Genomic DNA, 16,798 nt, shown 5'->3' with positions numbered 1-16,798 from the left:
TTTTTTTTAAAGAACTCTTTCCTTCAAAGCTTCAGTGTTATATAGTCTTTAAAAATGTCTTTTGTCACTGCCCATTCTTTTTCAGAACTTTTGCCCCATTAACACTTAAAAATGACTTTTCTTGTGTTATTTTCCAGGTTCAGTCAAATCGCATTTCATTTGTTAAGTTGTTCCTAATTACTCAGATGCATACTTAGAATTCTGTTGCTTATTGTTTCTACAACTTAATCTCCACAGCTTTTATAATTGTCTCAGACTAGTGTATAAGCTCTTTAATCACCATGTGATACATATCCTTTTTTTTTTAATCTAGCTGTGTCACTGCCCAAGGTTCTATAATTTTGACAAAGCAACTGTTTTGAACCTTAGTTTCTCTAAAGTAGGAATAATTATACTCACTTTGCATGGTTGCTGTGAAGGTAAAAGAGAATATACAACCTCTGGCAGAAGAGCCTACATGAGCACATGTAGCAAGAGTCAGAATGGCTTCTAGAGCCCAGATCTCTAAGCATTAGGAGGTGGCTGGTGTTACGTGCAAGAGGTAGGTAGAAAGTAAACTGAGGTTATTGCCTGAAGAAGAGAACTAAGATCACTTGCAAAAGCAGTGGGGAGGAACTCATGGTTTGAAATTTTAAACCCTCAAGGGGAAGATGAGGGAATACAGTAAACATTTTACATTTATATGTGATGGATATATGTTATCTCTTCTTGTTCCATGACTGGTTATTTTAGTTATTAGTTCATTTCTGACCTGTGTCAGTAGATTTTACTTGTCATCAGCTTGATGCTAGTTATGAAGGGAACTGTGTAATGTGGTTGGATAAATGGAACCACATCACACTGCTGTTAATAACAGCTTAATAGAAAATGTATTGAGCATATGCTTTTATCGGTTACGGATAACATAAAATTGAATTAGCGTATTTCCAAAATAGGCGGAAGCAAGGTTCTCAAGGGGAGAGTTCTAGGGTTGGAATTACTGAACCCGCTGAAATAGCATGCAGAATTTTCTGTGCTGTGTATTTTTCTGTCAAAAGTGTCCCATTCTCATTAGCTTTTTCAAAGGGGTATCTGACCAAAATAAAAAGGTTTATGAACCATTGCTTTAATGGTTGATATTCAGATTCATGTTTTTTTTTTTTTCCCTAAATAAGACTTTCATTTATATAACCAAATTTTTGAAATACTGCATCTTTGGTTTGAGGTTGGATATCCTGTAGATAGAAATCGCCAGAAATGAAAAATATTTACTGCATTCCTAGAAATAGTCCTGGTAGCTCAGATAGTAAAGAATCTATGTGCAATGCAGGAGACCTGGATTTGATCCCTGGTTGGGAAGATCCCCTGCAGGAGGGAATGGAAACCCACTCCAGTATTCTTACCTGGAGAATCCCTATGGATAGAAGAGTCTGGCAGGCTACAGTCCATGGGGTCGCAAAGAGTTGGACATGACTGAGTGACTAAGCACAGCCAGAAATAGTATGAGTTCATATTGTGACTTTTCTTTATGCTTAAAGACCTTTTGTTTTATGAGCCAACTAATTTTTATAAAAGTCACCATTAAAGTATTTTAATGTACTAAATGTGTAAGTGAGTCAAGGGATTTTTTTATACACAAAATAGAAGGTATTAAAATTAGTTTTAATTATCTTAAGTTTTATATTCACTATATTCCCTAAAGTATACCTTAATAAGTATTTTATAATCAGGGAAAAAAAAAAGGCAGAAGTGGGAATTAACCTTGTCTTACTTGGATTGAGACATTTTTATGTATTCTGAGTCTTTTACTCTATTTTGACAGAGTCCAAAATCTGCTGTGCCTCTTTATCAGTCAGAGTGTTCTCCCCACCTACACACACCACTCCCTCATTCCCCCTCCCTCCGCCCCCCCATTATCATCATCATCATGCTCTCAGTTTCCTCCCTTTTAATTCACTCACCCCTTTCTAAGTTTGCTAGAATTTTGAAACTGCTTTTATCATGGAAATCAAACCCCTCCAGAATTCTCAACCTGTTTTCCTGTGTTCATGTATATCCTCTCAAACTCCAAGGTCTAGAAAGTCAACTTTCTTTTCTTTTCTGCCATTTCCAACCATATTCCTTCACTCTCTTTCCCCCCTTAAATCCCGGCTCCTTTGAAGCTTCTGTCTTTTGCCCTAACCAGCCTTCACTGATGTCATCTCCTGAACAATGTCATAGTTACTGTTCCTTGATCACTAAGACTTTGGCAGCTGATTTACAGTTTTCTTTTATGCCCTGAGCTCTTCATGATCATAGCTTGTGTATCCACGTGGGAAAACAAGTCCAGTGCTCTGAACTTGGCAGTTCCTTGACCAGCTCATTTCCAGTGACCTTTACCTTCCATCAGAAATTCACTGCTGAATTCCCTCCCTTCAACTTCCTCTCCCTTCAAATCATGAAATCACGTGTCCCATTCTGACCACAACCACTTCGTTGTATTTCTTGTCATGAACTTTTCTTGACCTTTGGACCCCAACTTTGAGTGCATCAGCACTCTTCCTTTATCATTTTGTTTAATCCAATTTAGAGTTCGTGATTTATAATTTCAGTAACTCCCCCCTTTTGTTGCCATTCAACCACCTTTTTTTCTTTGCTTGTTTTTTGTATCTGTTGAGTAGAAACCTACCTCTGAATGACGCAGTCAGTATCTTCTTTGTGCCTCTTCCTGAATGACTGAACATTGCTAGAAAAAGTCATATGGACAGGCAGATTGATTCCACTGCACATTCATTATTACAAATCTTAAATGGGCAAATCTCAATTTTAAATACTGTAAATCTCAGTACTGTCCAACAGTTCCCCCATTTTGGTGTGTGTTCAACTCATCCTTTGTGCAAAAATTGAAAGCCTTATTCGCTTCACTAGTCTTTTAACTTTTCTCAGTCACCCTCAGTCTCACCAGATAACTAGTTGCTATGTTATGGAGAAAATAGGAACTAACTATTAGGAGTTTTCATCTTCTAGCTTCTCAACATACCAGTCTGGTTTCTATTGTAGTAAGAGTGCCTTTCTCCTATTTTAGTTCAGTTTCTACCTGTGCTTTATGACCCATCTCTTTCTGCATTGTCAGAAATTCTAAAACACCTGACATGATCTTTTTTCTTCTTGATACTTTGAACCAGGCTTTCTCAGTTTTGCTTTCTCCATCAGATGATCCCATATAACATTTTTGCTACCATTCTACCACATTCCTCCTGTTGCCAGTCAGATTTTTTTTAAGAGTCATTGGTCCATATATCTACACAATTGCTTATCTAAGCCCTTGGGACCAGATTTGACTCAGAAATCAGAAGTTTTTGGATTTCAGAAAGCATTAACACCTGTGGTGTGATACCCCGATGGGATTTGGGGCAGCACCCTATGATCATCACATTGTTATTTCTGCACTGGACTGTGTGGCTTTTCACTTTAAGTGGAGTAAGTAAGGGCTGCAAAAAGCTTCACTTCAGTCCAGGTCAGGTTTTACTTCCAAACGAGTTAAAAAAAAAAAAAACCTTGATTTTTTTTTTTTTTTTTTTTTTAGAGCTTTTGGACTTTGGAATCATGCGTAAGAGATAGTGGACATGCACTTGCAGCTACTTCTGTTTTCTTACCTTCATTTTCTTTTTAACCCATTCTAACATTTCCTCCCCTCATGTCTCTCAAATGATTCTTGCTAACTCTACTAATGACCTTTATCTAAAGGGCTTGCGTCACTAGTGAATGTTTTCATTCGTCTCACTTGATTGAACAGCAGCCTCAGACTCTGGTGATGCCAAATCCCCTTAGCTTTGGGCACCATTCTCCCCTAGCCTTCCTCTGTCACCTTTTTGCAGGCCTTGTCCTTCCTCTTTCTTACTGTCTCTTTCAATGATTAAAGGTTGCATTTCTTCCATGGCTTTGTCCTCAGAGCACTTGTTTTCTTCCTCAGTATTCTCTGCTGTGGTAATCTCACTTATGTCAGTGCCTTCAGCAACTAATTATGTGCTGATGAGTCACAAATATATACTCCAGCCCAGACTTCTTTGAGAGTGACCATTTATCTTTTCCTCTATTTCCCTTCCCCCTCACGTTCTTACATCATTTTCTGGGCTTCCAGTTGTGTTAGGACGAACATTGGGATCTTTGCTGTGACTTAAAGGCCCTGCATTGCCTGACCATCGCCTCCTTCTTCAGCTTCATTTTACTCTGCTCCCTCTCCCCTCTACTCTCACTCTCTGAAGACCACGGTGCCTCCTACAGTAGGGCCTTTATATATAAGCTGCTCTCTCTGTTTGAAATGTTCTTCTTTGTAGTTTATTCCTATTCATTTTTTTTTGCATCTTAACTCTTGTTTTCATGTGCCTTGTCACCAAATCATATATGGATTATAACACTAGTGACAGTTTTAATTTTACTTATATTTTTGTGATCAGTTAGTACATTTTCTCCACTATAAGCTTTCTCAGTACAAGGATTGTGTCTGCTTTTGTTCAACATTATATTTCTAGCATAATGCTTGGCATACAGTAGGTAGATAACAAATGTTTTGAATGAATTATATACATTAATTTACCTTTTCTAACTTTTAAACAGAATTTATGTATATACACTTACCAGTGCAGCAGTGCAATTTCTATAGTTTTATGTGGACAAAATCCTAATGGTACTCTTACTGAAAATAACAAAACTTCATTCTAAAGAATTCCATGAATTAAATATATATATATTTAAAGGTTCAGATGCATAAAAGTCTTACTTTGACCTAGCTCATAATTTTATCTTCCTTCATGTTCTTAATTTTTCAATTTTGACCTCTTCCCCCGTATTCTATATAGATATCAAGTATCTATACTTGCGTGCTGCAGTCCATGGGGTTGCAAAGAGTCGGACACGACTGAGTGACTGAACAACAAATCAAGTATCTTACTAAGTCTAGTATTATGACCAAGTAAAATATATGCAGTGTGTAGTACAATTCAGCAGACTCTCAACTTGCTCATCAGTTTGTAGGTATCATGATTAAAAATAGTTTAACCATCTGCTAACTGACTGAACAATTTTAGTATTGTGAAAGGGTGTGGTAGGAGAGAGAAAGAGATGGTCTAGGTATAATGTCAGAACGAGGCTCAGTGCAGAAACCACCTTGTGACCTCTTAATATTGAAACTTAAGAGTCAGTTCAAAATTAGGAAGAGATTTGGTGGAGGGTTAAGCGTAGAAGAGTCCTGACAAGAGGGGATTTCCCAGAACAGGGTGACAGAAGAATTTCTTTCAGCATTTTAATATTTCACTGAATTTTTTTAGAGGGAAAAAAATATGTTTAAAGATGTGATTCTGTGAAAATTGTCATAATACATATTTAATATACAATAAATGTTTCTAGGAATCAACTTGAATTAATGAGCTTTTTATATTTTACTCTTTAATTAGGAAAATCAATAGATTCCCAGTCATCTCAAAGTGAATCTGAAATTGTGCCAAAAGTTACTAAGATGACTGTATCTGGAAAGAAGCAAACTATGGGATTTGAAGTGCCCAGGTAAGGTTTTTAACCCTTCCTCCTTTTTTTTGAATAAGTATTGTCTCCTTGTTAGACTATAAGAATCTATTTGAATTTTGCATAATATAATCATTGAAGTACAATAGGTCCTCAGTATGGCATAATGCAAAGAAAAGGGGATGAGAAATTAGGCTTGATTGTGAACTCATATGTATGTTAATCGCCCTCATTGTCAATTTCCTCATACAAATTATAGCTACTTTAATGTAAAAAGCCTATGATTTTGTGAAATCTAGCACTGTGAGGTAGGGCATCCTTACGCCACTAGATGGCATAAACAAGCAGTGTTTGGGAATTAAATGTAGCTGGTGAATCATGCAATCATTAATTAAATTTTTTTACTATTATCATTAAACTCTTTTAGACTTTGATACTGAATAACATGGATCGGTATAACAAAGACAATATAAAATAAAGCATTCCTAGACTCGCAGATATCTAATGAGAAACGATAATAAGTCATACGTAGGTATTACTCATTTATTCTTTCTTTGCATAATCTTTAGAATTCTGTCAAGAGTTTCTATAGATGAGGAAAGTGGGTTACTTGAGACATAACAGCAGAGTCATAACTTTAACTATATATATTTTGTCTACCAGTTAGACAAGAAACACTTATCAAATGTAAACAATATATATTTTTTTCAATTTCAGGAAATACAAACTCAGCAGCCATTATTTTCTCCTTTATAGCATTTCTTTATGTAAATTAATAGAAATATCCATGAGTGTTGGGACGAATGTTAATGATTATTTTGTTCATTTTATTTATTTTATTTTTTATTTTATAAATAAAATATTTGGGTTGTCAGAATCATAAATACCTTTTTATTCTCCTGTCTTAAGTGCCATTTAATCCTATTATGGAATTATTTCCATTGAGCAAGGAAAAAATAAATAGACTATGCAGTTCCTTGTTCTAAGGATTTTAAAATCTTATGCAAAAGGTTTTAGAGGCTTAGAAAGCAACATGCAAATGAGCCTAGTAGAAAGAAAAGAGAATGAGAAAATGGGCTTGATTCTAGATTTGTCTATGTATATTTGTGTATATATTACAGCCCATGGGGTACTATATATTAGAAGTAAATACATAGTTATGTTTGTGAGTATTTATAACAGTAATACTCAATAATTAATTAAAATTATTGTTAAATTATTGTTAATTGAAATTATTAATATAGTAATTAATGATCAAGAAAAAATGCTTAATTCAAGTAGTAATTCTTAGAATACTACCTTTATGCTTTATAAGTATAATGCTTTTCAGAATTTATAAGACTATATGCTTCATGAGGACAGGGACCATTAATGTTAATCATTATTTTCTTTTCATAGAATAGATGTTTAAATATTTATTGGTCAGAGTCCTTGGGAAAATACATTAAAAAAAAAAAAACACCTGTAAATAGTAAAAAGCAGACCTGTGAGCTGGTATTTTGATGTGGCTCTGTAGGAGAAGTCATCAGAATGTGAAAGGCCTACAGGTACAGATGGAAAGTACTCAGAAATGCGTAAATACTGCTCAGGGACCAAGCTATATCTACATCAAATACTTTTTTTAGGGTTTTGGGGAAATTTATAATAAGGATAATATTTAGGCTGTTGTTTTTGTCTCAAGAAAGCACAGAGAAATAAAATTAAGTAAAAATCATTAGAACGTTGCGTAGAGAACAAATAACTCTGTGGTTAATCTCTTCAATCTAAATTATTAACTTTCCAGTATCATTTAAAAAACTTGCAAAGAAACATGAAGCCTCTCAATACATGTGGAAATATTCCCAATTTTGGAAAGATGGTTTAAAAAAGCAGACCAGTCATTTTATAGTAATAGATACGGTTGCACAATTATATGATAAAGCACCTGAAAAAATATTCACAAACTTATTCTTCTATACTTTGTTTCTTTCAGTCAGTAATTATAGCTCTGAACTTCTAAAGTTACTTTACCTCATCTTAAGAGATTTTTCAAAATCTTAATTAAACATTAACTTTTTCTTTATAATATGCAGAAGTTTTTACTAAGGACTGACTTACCTAGAATGCTTTTCTAACTACTTTGGCCCTTTCCTCTAACACTGCACGGGTTAGTGAATTAAAATGCAGTTTTTCTAAAATTTACTTGAAGAGAATGTTGTGAAAGTTAGAGAAAAGCAAATCTTCCATGTTACTGAACTTTAAATGAAATAATCAAGACAGACCGTGTTTTGTGTTGCTCTTCCTATCCTGAATAGGGCTGCCTAATTTGTGGGTGAGCCCAACTTCAGCCCTGAGCCCACTGTGTCAGTCATAGCTGTTCTGCTTTTGTCTGTTTTCTGTGTTGGAGTTACCATGAGTTTTCCTTTGAAGAAAAGCCTCACTAAAAACAGAAGGATCTGAAGCCAGAGATTGTGATTTTTTTCCCAGGTCTGATCAGAACTAGAGCCTATGACTAGTTATTCTGGTTGAATACTTTGACTGTAATTTGTAGGGTTTGTTTTTTTTCTTTACTCCTCTAAATACAGAGTTGTCATGTTTTTGTTTTTGAGAACTAATTGTGGACATTCAAATACATGTTTGAAAATTTCAGTTTAAATTTGATTTACTTAGCTTGGTTTGTTGGACTCTTTTAAGAGTGGGAACAGTTTCCACATACTTAAATTTTTTCCCTGTAGTTTGAAATGAAGCCAATCTGTCTAAGCAGTGAGTGCTCAAGTTGGTTAGTGGAGATTTGCTAAAGCAAAATAAAACAGGAATGGATAAGAGGCTTATAATAAAGTTGAAAATATAACTAATGTGATTCTTTCCTGAGGCGAAGGATGAGAATCAGTGTTGAGCATTTAAAAAATACCAAGAGAAAGAACAGTGAATCTGTTGTTACTCTGGGCAGGAAGAAAAGAGATTTACTGTTCGTACACATCTCCATCACACTACAATCCTTAAGTGATGTTTGTAAACTTCTTTCTATATGTAATTCTTTTCTGCCACCTCCACATTAAGATGGGTATAATTGGTTTCATTCTGACTCTTTGCGACCCCATGGACTGTAGCCTACCAGGCTCCTCTGTCCATGGGATTTTCCAGGCAATAGTACTGGAGTGGATTGCCATTTCCTTCTCCAGGGGATTTTCCCAACCCAGGGATCGAACCCGGGTCTCCTGCATTGTAGACAGACGCTTTACCGTCTGAGTCACCAGGGAAGTCCATTCTAATAACTTGCAATAATCTGTTCTTTGTCCTAAGTCTGTTTATTTGTGTCATTGAAGGAAAGGTAAGGCACATCATAGTCTGTTTGATTACATTACATCTTTCGTAGCTATCCACAGGATAGCACTGGTATGATTTCCATGGAGCACAGTCAAAGAGCTAAGGAAGAACTAAGTAAGATCAGTGTTTACTTTTGGAGGCACTGTCATTGTCAAGGAGGAAAAAAGCCAGATGGTTTTATTTCTGTTTTACATATCTGAGTTCCTCACTAGATTGTAAACTTTTGGGATCAGTTGATAACTTTTTCATTTCTATATCTTTTCTTCTCAGCAGCAGTGACTAGTGTATGTTACAGTTTTTAGTGGATCAAGTATTTATTGAATTAATGAATTAAAACTCCTTTGCCAAAAGTAGTAAAAATGTAGACATTTAGAGATTCTTCCTTTAAGGACAGTGTTTGAGCAAAAAAAGATTGTAAGTCTCTGTGCTGTTGGAGGAATGAGTTAGGGATTAAAAACTGATAAAGCTATTGTTTTTTTTTTTTATGAATTTATCTGCTGGAACACATTTGGTACCAATTTTTACAAAATATCTCCTTTATGCCACCTGTTTTGATAGGACTGTATGGCTAAGCTATGGGTTTAGACATTGAGTTTCAGTTACTTTATGGGATATTTTCTTCTTATCTTAGTTTTTAGCAGTCTGTTTTTCTCCTGGAATCTTCTAAGTCTGTATTTGTGTGGTTTGGGCCTAACTGCTTATCATTTCCACCTTAACAGACTCTAGCCACTTAGCGGAGATCATTTTTTGGTCTGCAGATGTAAGAATGTAAAGAGATGTCTCTGCCCTTCTGACATTATAGAATGTCAGTCAAATTGGTTTAAATATTCTTTTTTTTTTTTAATTTATTTTTTTGCTGAAGGATAATTGCTTTACAGAATTTTGTTGTTTTCTGTCAAACCTCAACATGAATCAGTCATAGGTATACATATATATATATCCCCTCGCTTTTGAACCTCCCTCCCATCTCCCTCCCCATCCTACCCCTCTAGGTTGAAACAGCCCCCGTTTGAGTTTCCTGAGCCATACAGCAAATTCCCATTGGCTCTCTATTTCACATATGGTAATGTAAGTTTCCATGTTACTATTTACATACATCTCACCCTCTGCTCCCCTCTCCCCATGTCCATAAGTCTGTTCACTATGTCTGTTTCTCCATTGCTGCCCTGTAAATAAATTCTTGAGTACCATTTTTCTAGATTCCATATATGTGCATTAGAATATGATATTTATCTTTCTTTCTGACTCACTTCACTCTGTATAACAGGTTCTAGGGTCATCTACCTCATCAGAACTGACTCAAATGTGTTCCTTTTTTATGGCTGAGTAATATTACATTGTGTACCACAACTTCTTTATCCATTCATCTGTCAGTAGACATCTAGATTGCTTCCATCTTCTAACTATTGTAAATAGTGCTGCAGTGAACATTGGGATACATGTGTCTTTTTCAACCCTGATTTCCTCAGGGTATATGCCTAGGAGTGGGATTGCTGGGTCATACAGTGGTTTTATTCCTAGTTTTTTAAGGGATCTCCATACCACCTTCCATAGTGGCTGTATCAGTTTACACTCTCAACAGTGCAAGAGCATTCCCTTTTCTCCACATCCTCCCCAGCATTGACTGACTGTAGACTTTTTGATGATGGGCATTCTGACCAGTGTGAGGTGACATCTCACTGTGGTTTTGATTTGCGTTTTTCTAAAAATGAGTGATGTTGAGTATCTTTTCATGTATTTGTTAGCCATCTGTATGTCTTCTTTGGAGAAATGTCTGTTTAGGTCTTTTTCCCACTTTTTGATTGGGTTGTTTGTTTTTCTGGCATTGAGTTATATGAGCCACTTGTATATTTTGGAAATGAATCCTTTGTCAGTTGTTTCATTTGCTATTTTCTCCCATTCCGAGGGTTGTCTTTTCACCTTGCTTATAGTTTCCTTTGCTGTGCAAAAGTTTTTAAGTTTAATCAGGTCCCACTTGTTTACTTTTGTTTTTATTTCCGTTACTCTAGGAGGTGGGTCATAGAGGATCTTACTTTGATTTGTGTCATCGAGTGTTCTGCTTATGTTTTTCTCTAAGAGTTTTATAGTTTCTGGTCTTACATGTAGGTCTTTCATCCATTTTGAGTTTATCTTTGTGTATGGTGTTAGGAAGTATTCTAATTTCATTCTTTTACATGTTGCTGTCCAGTTTTCCCAGCACCATTTATTGAAGAGGCTGTCTTTGCCCCAAAAATAAGGTACCCATAGGTGCCTGGGTTTATTTCTGTGCTTTCTATCTTGTTTCATTGGTCAATATTTCTGTTTTTGTGTCAGTAGCATGCTGTCTTGATGACTGTAGCTTTGTAGGATAATCTGAAGTCAGGAAGGTTGGTTTCTCCAGCTCCGTTCTTCTTTCTCAAGACTGCTTTGGCTGTTTGGGGTCTTTTGTATTTCCATATGAATTGTGAAATTTTTAGTTCTAGTTCTGTGAAAAATGCCACTGGTAATTTGATAGGAATTGCATTGAATCTGTAGATTGCATTTGGTAGTATAGTCATTTTCACAATACTGATTATTCCTACCCAGGAACATGGAATATTTCTCCATCTGTTTATGTCATCTTTGATTTCTTTCATCAGTGTCTTATAATTTTCTGTGTACAGTTCTTTTGTCTCCTTTGGTAAGTTTATTCCTAGATATTTAGTTCTTTTTGTTGCAGTGATGAATGGGATTGATTCCTTAGTTTCTCTTTCTGAATTTTCATTGTTAGTATATAGAAATGCAAGTGATTTCTGTGTGTTGATTTTGTATCCTGCAACTTTGCTAAATTCACTGATTAGCTCTAGTAATTTTCTGATACTATCTTTAGGGTTTTCCATGTACAGTATCATGTCATCTGCAAACAGTGAGCGCTTTACTTCTTCTTTTTCAACCTGGATTCCTTTTATTTCTTTTCTTCTCTGATTGCTGTAGCTAGGACTTCCAGGACTATGTTGAATAACAGTGGCAGAAGTGGACACCTTGCCTTGTCCCTGGTCTTAGGGGGATGATTTCAAGGTGCTACTGGTGGGTGGGGGATGCCAGGTCTTGTATTCAAGTGGTTTCCTTTTTGTGAGTTCTCACTATTTGATACTCCTTAGGGTTAGTTCTCTGGTAGTCTGGGGTCTTGGAATCAGTGCTCCCACTCCGAAGGCTCAGGGCTTGATCTCAGATTATTCTCTATGTTGGCGTGTGACTTCACTACTTAGATTCTCTGCCAACACTCCCAAGAAATATCCTAGTACCTCTGGGAAAGCAGCAGCTCTTCAAGGGTGGTTGCCAGACTCGGTTTAAATATTTTTTATTCCTGTCTCTGCCTTCTGTAGAGTAACTGCTGAAGAAAATGGTCATAGTTTCCATACACCTCAAAAAGGACATTCTAGTGAAGATACCAGCCTTGTTTCTTCTGATGCACTTGAGAGTGCTTCTAAATCAGCTCTTCCATCCCACACCATTCAAGCATCAGAAGAGCAGAGTTCAACACCAACACCAGTGAAAAAGTCTGGCAAGCTGAGGCAACAAATAGATATTAAAGCGGAACTGGAGAAGCGGCAAGGAGGAAAGCAGCTCCTCAACCTAGTGGTCATTGGTAATGCCTTTTGTTCTTCTGGATTGTCAGTCAGCTGCTCAAGCCCAATAATTGTCTCGTGGCAGCATGGGAATACACTCCACTCTGAGTTTTTGTGTGTGTGTAAATAGACATGAAGCAAGAGGGCATTGTACCATAACGTTGAGTTGTCAGGGTCACTTGGGGTGAAATAATGCCAAGTTGCCAAAGAGGTCTTTAGACTTGGTTGTGGCCTTTTCATTCTGTGAATATTGGAAAATGGCATGTCTTGTTGATCATTTTGATTTCCAGAAATCAAGGAAACTTCCTCCCTTCTAAAGAGATATGCTCTTTTTTCCATTTTAACAACTTACTTGGCAAACTATTATTTGATAAAAATTGGTGTTTATTGCTCTAAACTATTGAATTACAAATTCATGCTATGCCTCAATGTGAACAACATCTGGAAAATGTACCTAGTATTAAATCTTGAATCAATTTTCCTTAGGTCATGTTGATGCTGGGAAAAGTACTCTGATGGGACATTTGCTTTATCTTCTGGGTGATGTAAACAAAAGAACTATGCATAAGTATGAACAAGAGTCTAAAAAGGCTGGCAAAGCTTCGTTTGCATATGCATGGGTCTTGGATGAGACTGGCGAAGAAAGGGAAAGGTAGTCATTATATATAAAATTTTCATTCTGAAATTGTATATAGTCTTTAAAAAATTGTGTAATATGTGTTGAGTATGCATGAAACAAATCATGAAATATTTTAGACACTATTTTTAGAAAACTTTCAGTTATCAGGGAAATATTTTTATTGTAGTTTTCGTTGTAATCTACATACAATGTTTTACTCCTTTAAATTCTATGGAAATAGTTTAAAAGTATGTTTATTAAAAGAAACTGAAAGAAAAACATATATACACAGCAAAAGGCAGTAAAATCTCTTAGTTAATTATTCTGTGGGAGAAGTTTTGCTTGTTACCTCCCTGAGTATATGTCAATTGTCTTGATTTTGAATTAACATTATGAGAAAGACTCTTAATTTAAAATTAGTATATATAGTGTTATATATATATATATATATATATATATATATTCTTTATATATATGTAGAGTTATTACTGGAGAAGGCAGTGACACCCCACACCAGTACTCTTGCTTGGAAAATCCCATGGACGGAGGAGCCTGGTAGGCTCAAGTCCATGGGGTCGCTAGGAGTTGGACACGACTGAGCGACTTCACTTTGACTTTTCACTTTCATGCATTGGAGAAGGAAATGGCAACCCACTCCAATGTTCTTGCCTGGAGAATCCCAGGGATGGGGGAGCCTGGTGGGCTGCCATCTCTGGGGTCGCACAGAGTTGGACACGACTGAAGTGACTTAGCAGCAGCAGCAGCAGAGTTATTATAATATCAGTTTATAAAGGAAAAGTAACTTTTTGTAGTATACTATCTTCTGTCTGAAATCAAAATGACTAGTAAATTCAATTACAAGATTTAATTCATCTTTATACTTTCTTACTATGTTTTTATGAGACACAGTCAACAAACAGTTAGTTAAACCTATCTCCTGCTATGCAGATCTAATCCAGTGGATTGCTCCTGAATGTGTAACTGTGTTTAATGCTAACTTTGGGAAGATTCTAGGAGAATATGGCCACTCATATCCCTCTGATCAAAGTATTTCTTTTGAAGTCTTTTTAGAGTGGTAATATATTTCATGTTAGAACTGTTAAGGATGAGGGACCCAATGGCACCTTTGTCTGGAAAGAAAGAGGATACCTAATAATTAAGTGAAATGGCAATTATACCTACCATCTCACACTAATATTCTACAGCCTTCTGCAAGTCATAAATCAACTAAGAAATTACTCCGTGTCCTGTGATGTCTTCATTTTGAATATGATTAGAAAGTATTAAAAATATGTGTGTTTATTTTCTTGGGAGTATTGGGTAATTACATTATAATATATAAAATAATTTTCAATAAAGCTGGTCACAATATTCCTTACCTCTTCTGATAAGTAGAATTTTACATCATAGTGGTTTGAATTTTGTTTTGTTTTTTCTTGTTGTCTTTTTTATTCTTTACGGTATGACAAGCTTGTTTTTCAACTTAGAAAAAATAGTTGGACAGTTATAGATTTTTGGAAAAATGAATATTGGAAAACAGTAGAATTTTGTATGATATCTGCTTTAGGAGACTAAATAATTTTTACCTGTCAGCATATCAAGTAGATTATTGAAGTATATAGATAGCTTTTTAGTTTTCTTTATACCATCTGTCAACTAGGTAGAGAGATTGAGAATTGTATCATTTAAGTGAGAAGTGGCTTGTTTTAATTTATTTCATATGTGAGTTGAGCAGACAATTGAGGTAATAATTTTTCTCTTTCTTAGAATAATTAATAATTTTAATTAAGAATTTAGACTGTTATTTTTCCTATATTATTAAATAACTTAATCTCTAAAACTTGATTATTTCTATAGTTCTAACCATTTTATGTTTTCTTTAAGGGGGGTAACAATGGATGTTGGTATGACAAAGTTTGAGACCAAAACCAAAGTTATTACATTAATGGATGCTCCAGGCCATAAGGATTTCATTCCAAATATGATTACAGGAGCAGCCCAGGTACCAGATATTTCCTTAACCAAAGTACAGTGAATGTAAATAAAATTTCCTGATGCTGAGGTTATAATCCTAGGATTATAACTTAAAATATTAAAGTTCTAGCCTTGTAAAAAATTTAAAAAAATAGAGAAATACTATATTTTTCATTGTCTATTTATTGGTACTTTATAAAACCTTAGAATTCTAATTTATTACAAAGTAGCAAATGTATAAAAGCCACGAGTTTCTTTAGTAAAAATAATGGTAGGGACTTGATAAGGCATAGCTTTGTATTTCATTTATTAATAAATTGGAGTGAATATTTCAACATAAGCCTTTTTGTTGCATTTATATTCGTATTCGAGTCCTGTATCTTTTTAAAGAGCTTATTTATACAGAAATAGGGAACCTTGGGAGTTTTCCCCCTGTGGTCTTAATGGGATTAAAAAACAATTGTAGTTTGTAAATGTACATGATTCTTAATAAGGATACTAAAAAAAAAATTCAAAGATAATAACTTTAACTAATTAAAACAATGAAAATAGCATTAGACATATGGAACATTGATTTCTTCTATAATAGATGATGATTAGAAAATATGGAGAGTTCATAACACAATTATTTGTCCCTGTTTACTTACGTTTTAACTTTATGTTTTTGTTCCTTTGCCCAGTTATCATAATTGTTATGTAATCAAATATGGGAAGGTTTTGTTCTTTATGTCATTGTTTTTTTGACCACATGCTAGTACTTTCTTCTATTTAAAATTTTAATCCATCTGTGTGACTCCTTTGATTTGCTTGTGTTTGGTGTCAAGTTAGTCTTCCTTTAAAATCTGACCTACACAATTACTTCAGTAGTCTGTCCTTTGAATTAAAATGCTGTGACATTGTTTCTAGCTTAGATTTTTTTTTTCTTTTCATTTTTTAGGCAGATGTAGCTGTTTTAGTTGTAGATGCCAGCAGGGGAGAGTTTGAAGCTGGATTTGAGACTGGGGGACAAACACGAGAGCATGGACTCTTGGTTCGTTCTCTTGGAGTGACCCAACTCGCAGTTGCAGTCAATAAGATGGATCAGGTATTTAAAAGCTTTTTGAGTATTCATTTTAGATGCTGATTAAGATGATGTTCTGCCATATTGATGACCTCAGATGTGACTAGTATACATTTTCTTGGCCCAGTTGTCATATTTTAAAGAATAAATACATGATGCTGATATTAAATGAGGTATTAGTAGTATTAGGCAAGAAGATAAATTTTTACTTTCAGAATTAACTTATAAATCTTAAAATCATTTTTAGTTATAAAAATTCTTATTTATTCTGGTATGAGGAAAACTTGAAATAAACTATATTTCCAGCTTCCCCCTCCTGAAGATTTTTAACTTTTCATTTTGTACTTCCATTCAGTTTATTTTTGCACATAAAAATCTTTTTCTTTATAACATTGGGTTCTCGTCTGCTTCATTATTTACTTTTTTCAAAAAATTGGCAATATTCTTGTTTTTATTTCCAAGTAACTAATAATTTTTATGTAAAGAGATTTTTACAGCTTTATTCTAGTATATTTTGAAGATATACTTTATTCAACAGCCCACTACTTTAGAATATTTTCAGTTTTGTGCGTGTATTTAGAAATAGTTTATTCTGTGGAAATTTCCGGGCCTAAGGATATATATGTTTTTTAAGTCTTGCTGTACATGATCAGAAGGGGTTCCCAGGTGGTGCTAGTGCTAAAGAACCCGCCTGTCCCTGCAGGAGACATAGGAGATGTGAGTTTGATCCCTGTGTCTGGAAGATCCCCTGGAAGAGGGCATGGCAGCCCACTC

At 35.0% G+C, this 16,798-nt stretch overlaps 1 protein-coding gene across 4 annotated transcripts in view; it reads left to right on the top strand.

The window, feature by feature from the left end:
- The window catches only part of HBS1L (HBS1 like translational GTPase), an 85,181-nt gene that overhangs the window by 49,645 nt on the left and 18,738 nt on the right, over nucleotides 1-16,798 (top strand). For all 4 annotated transcript variants that reach the window (XR_003512659.1, XR_003512660.1, XR_003512661.1 and 1 more), the window contains exons 5-9: nucleotides 5,412-5,520; nucleotides 12,129-12,391; nucleotides 12,858-13,023; nucleotides 14,875-14,992; nucleotides 15,902-16,048. Coding sequence is in view for 1 of the 4 variants with exons in the window: in XM_027551623.1 (XP_027407424.1) it covers nucleotides 5,412-5,520; nucleotides 12,129-12,391; nucleotides 12,858-13,023; nucleotides 14,875-14,992; nucleotides 15,902-16,048 (803 nt within the window). In the remaining 3 variants the exon portion in view is untranslated. The remainder of the gene's footprint in view (nucleotides 1-5,411; nucleotides 5,521-12,128; nucleotides 12,392-12,857; nucleotides 13,024-14,874; nucleotides 14,993-15,901; nucleotides 16,049-16,798) is intronic.

The sequence above is a fragment of the Bos indicus x Bos taurus genome, chromosome 9 (genome assembly GCF_003369695.1).
Source record: "Bos indicus x Bos taurus breed Angus x Brahman F1 hybrid chromosome 9, Bos_hybrid_MaternalHap_v2.0, whole genome shotgun sequence".
NCBI classification, from domain to species: Eukaryota; Metazoa; Chordata; class Mammalia; order Artiodactyla; family Bovidae; genus Bos; species Bos indicus x Bos taurus.
This window is presented reverse-complemented; position numbering and strand designations above follow the sequence as displayed.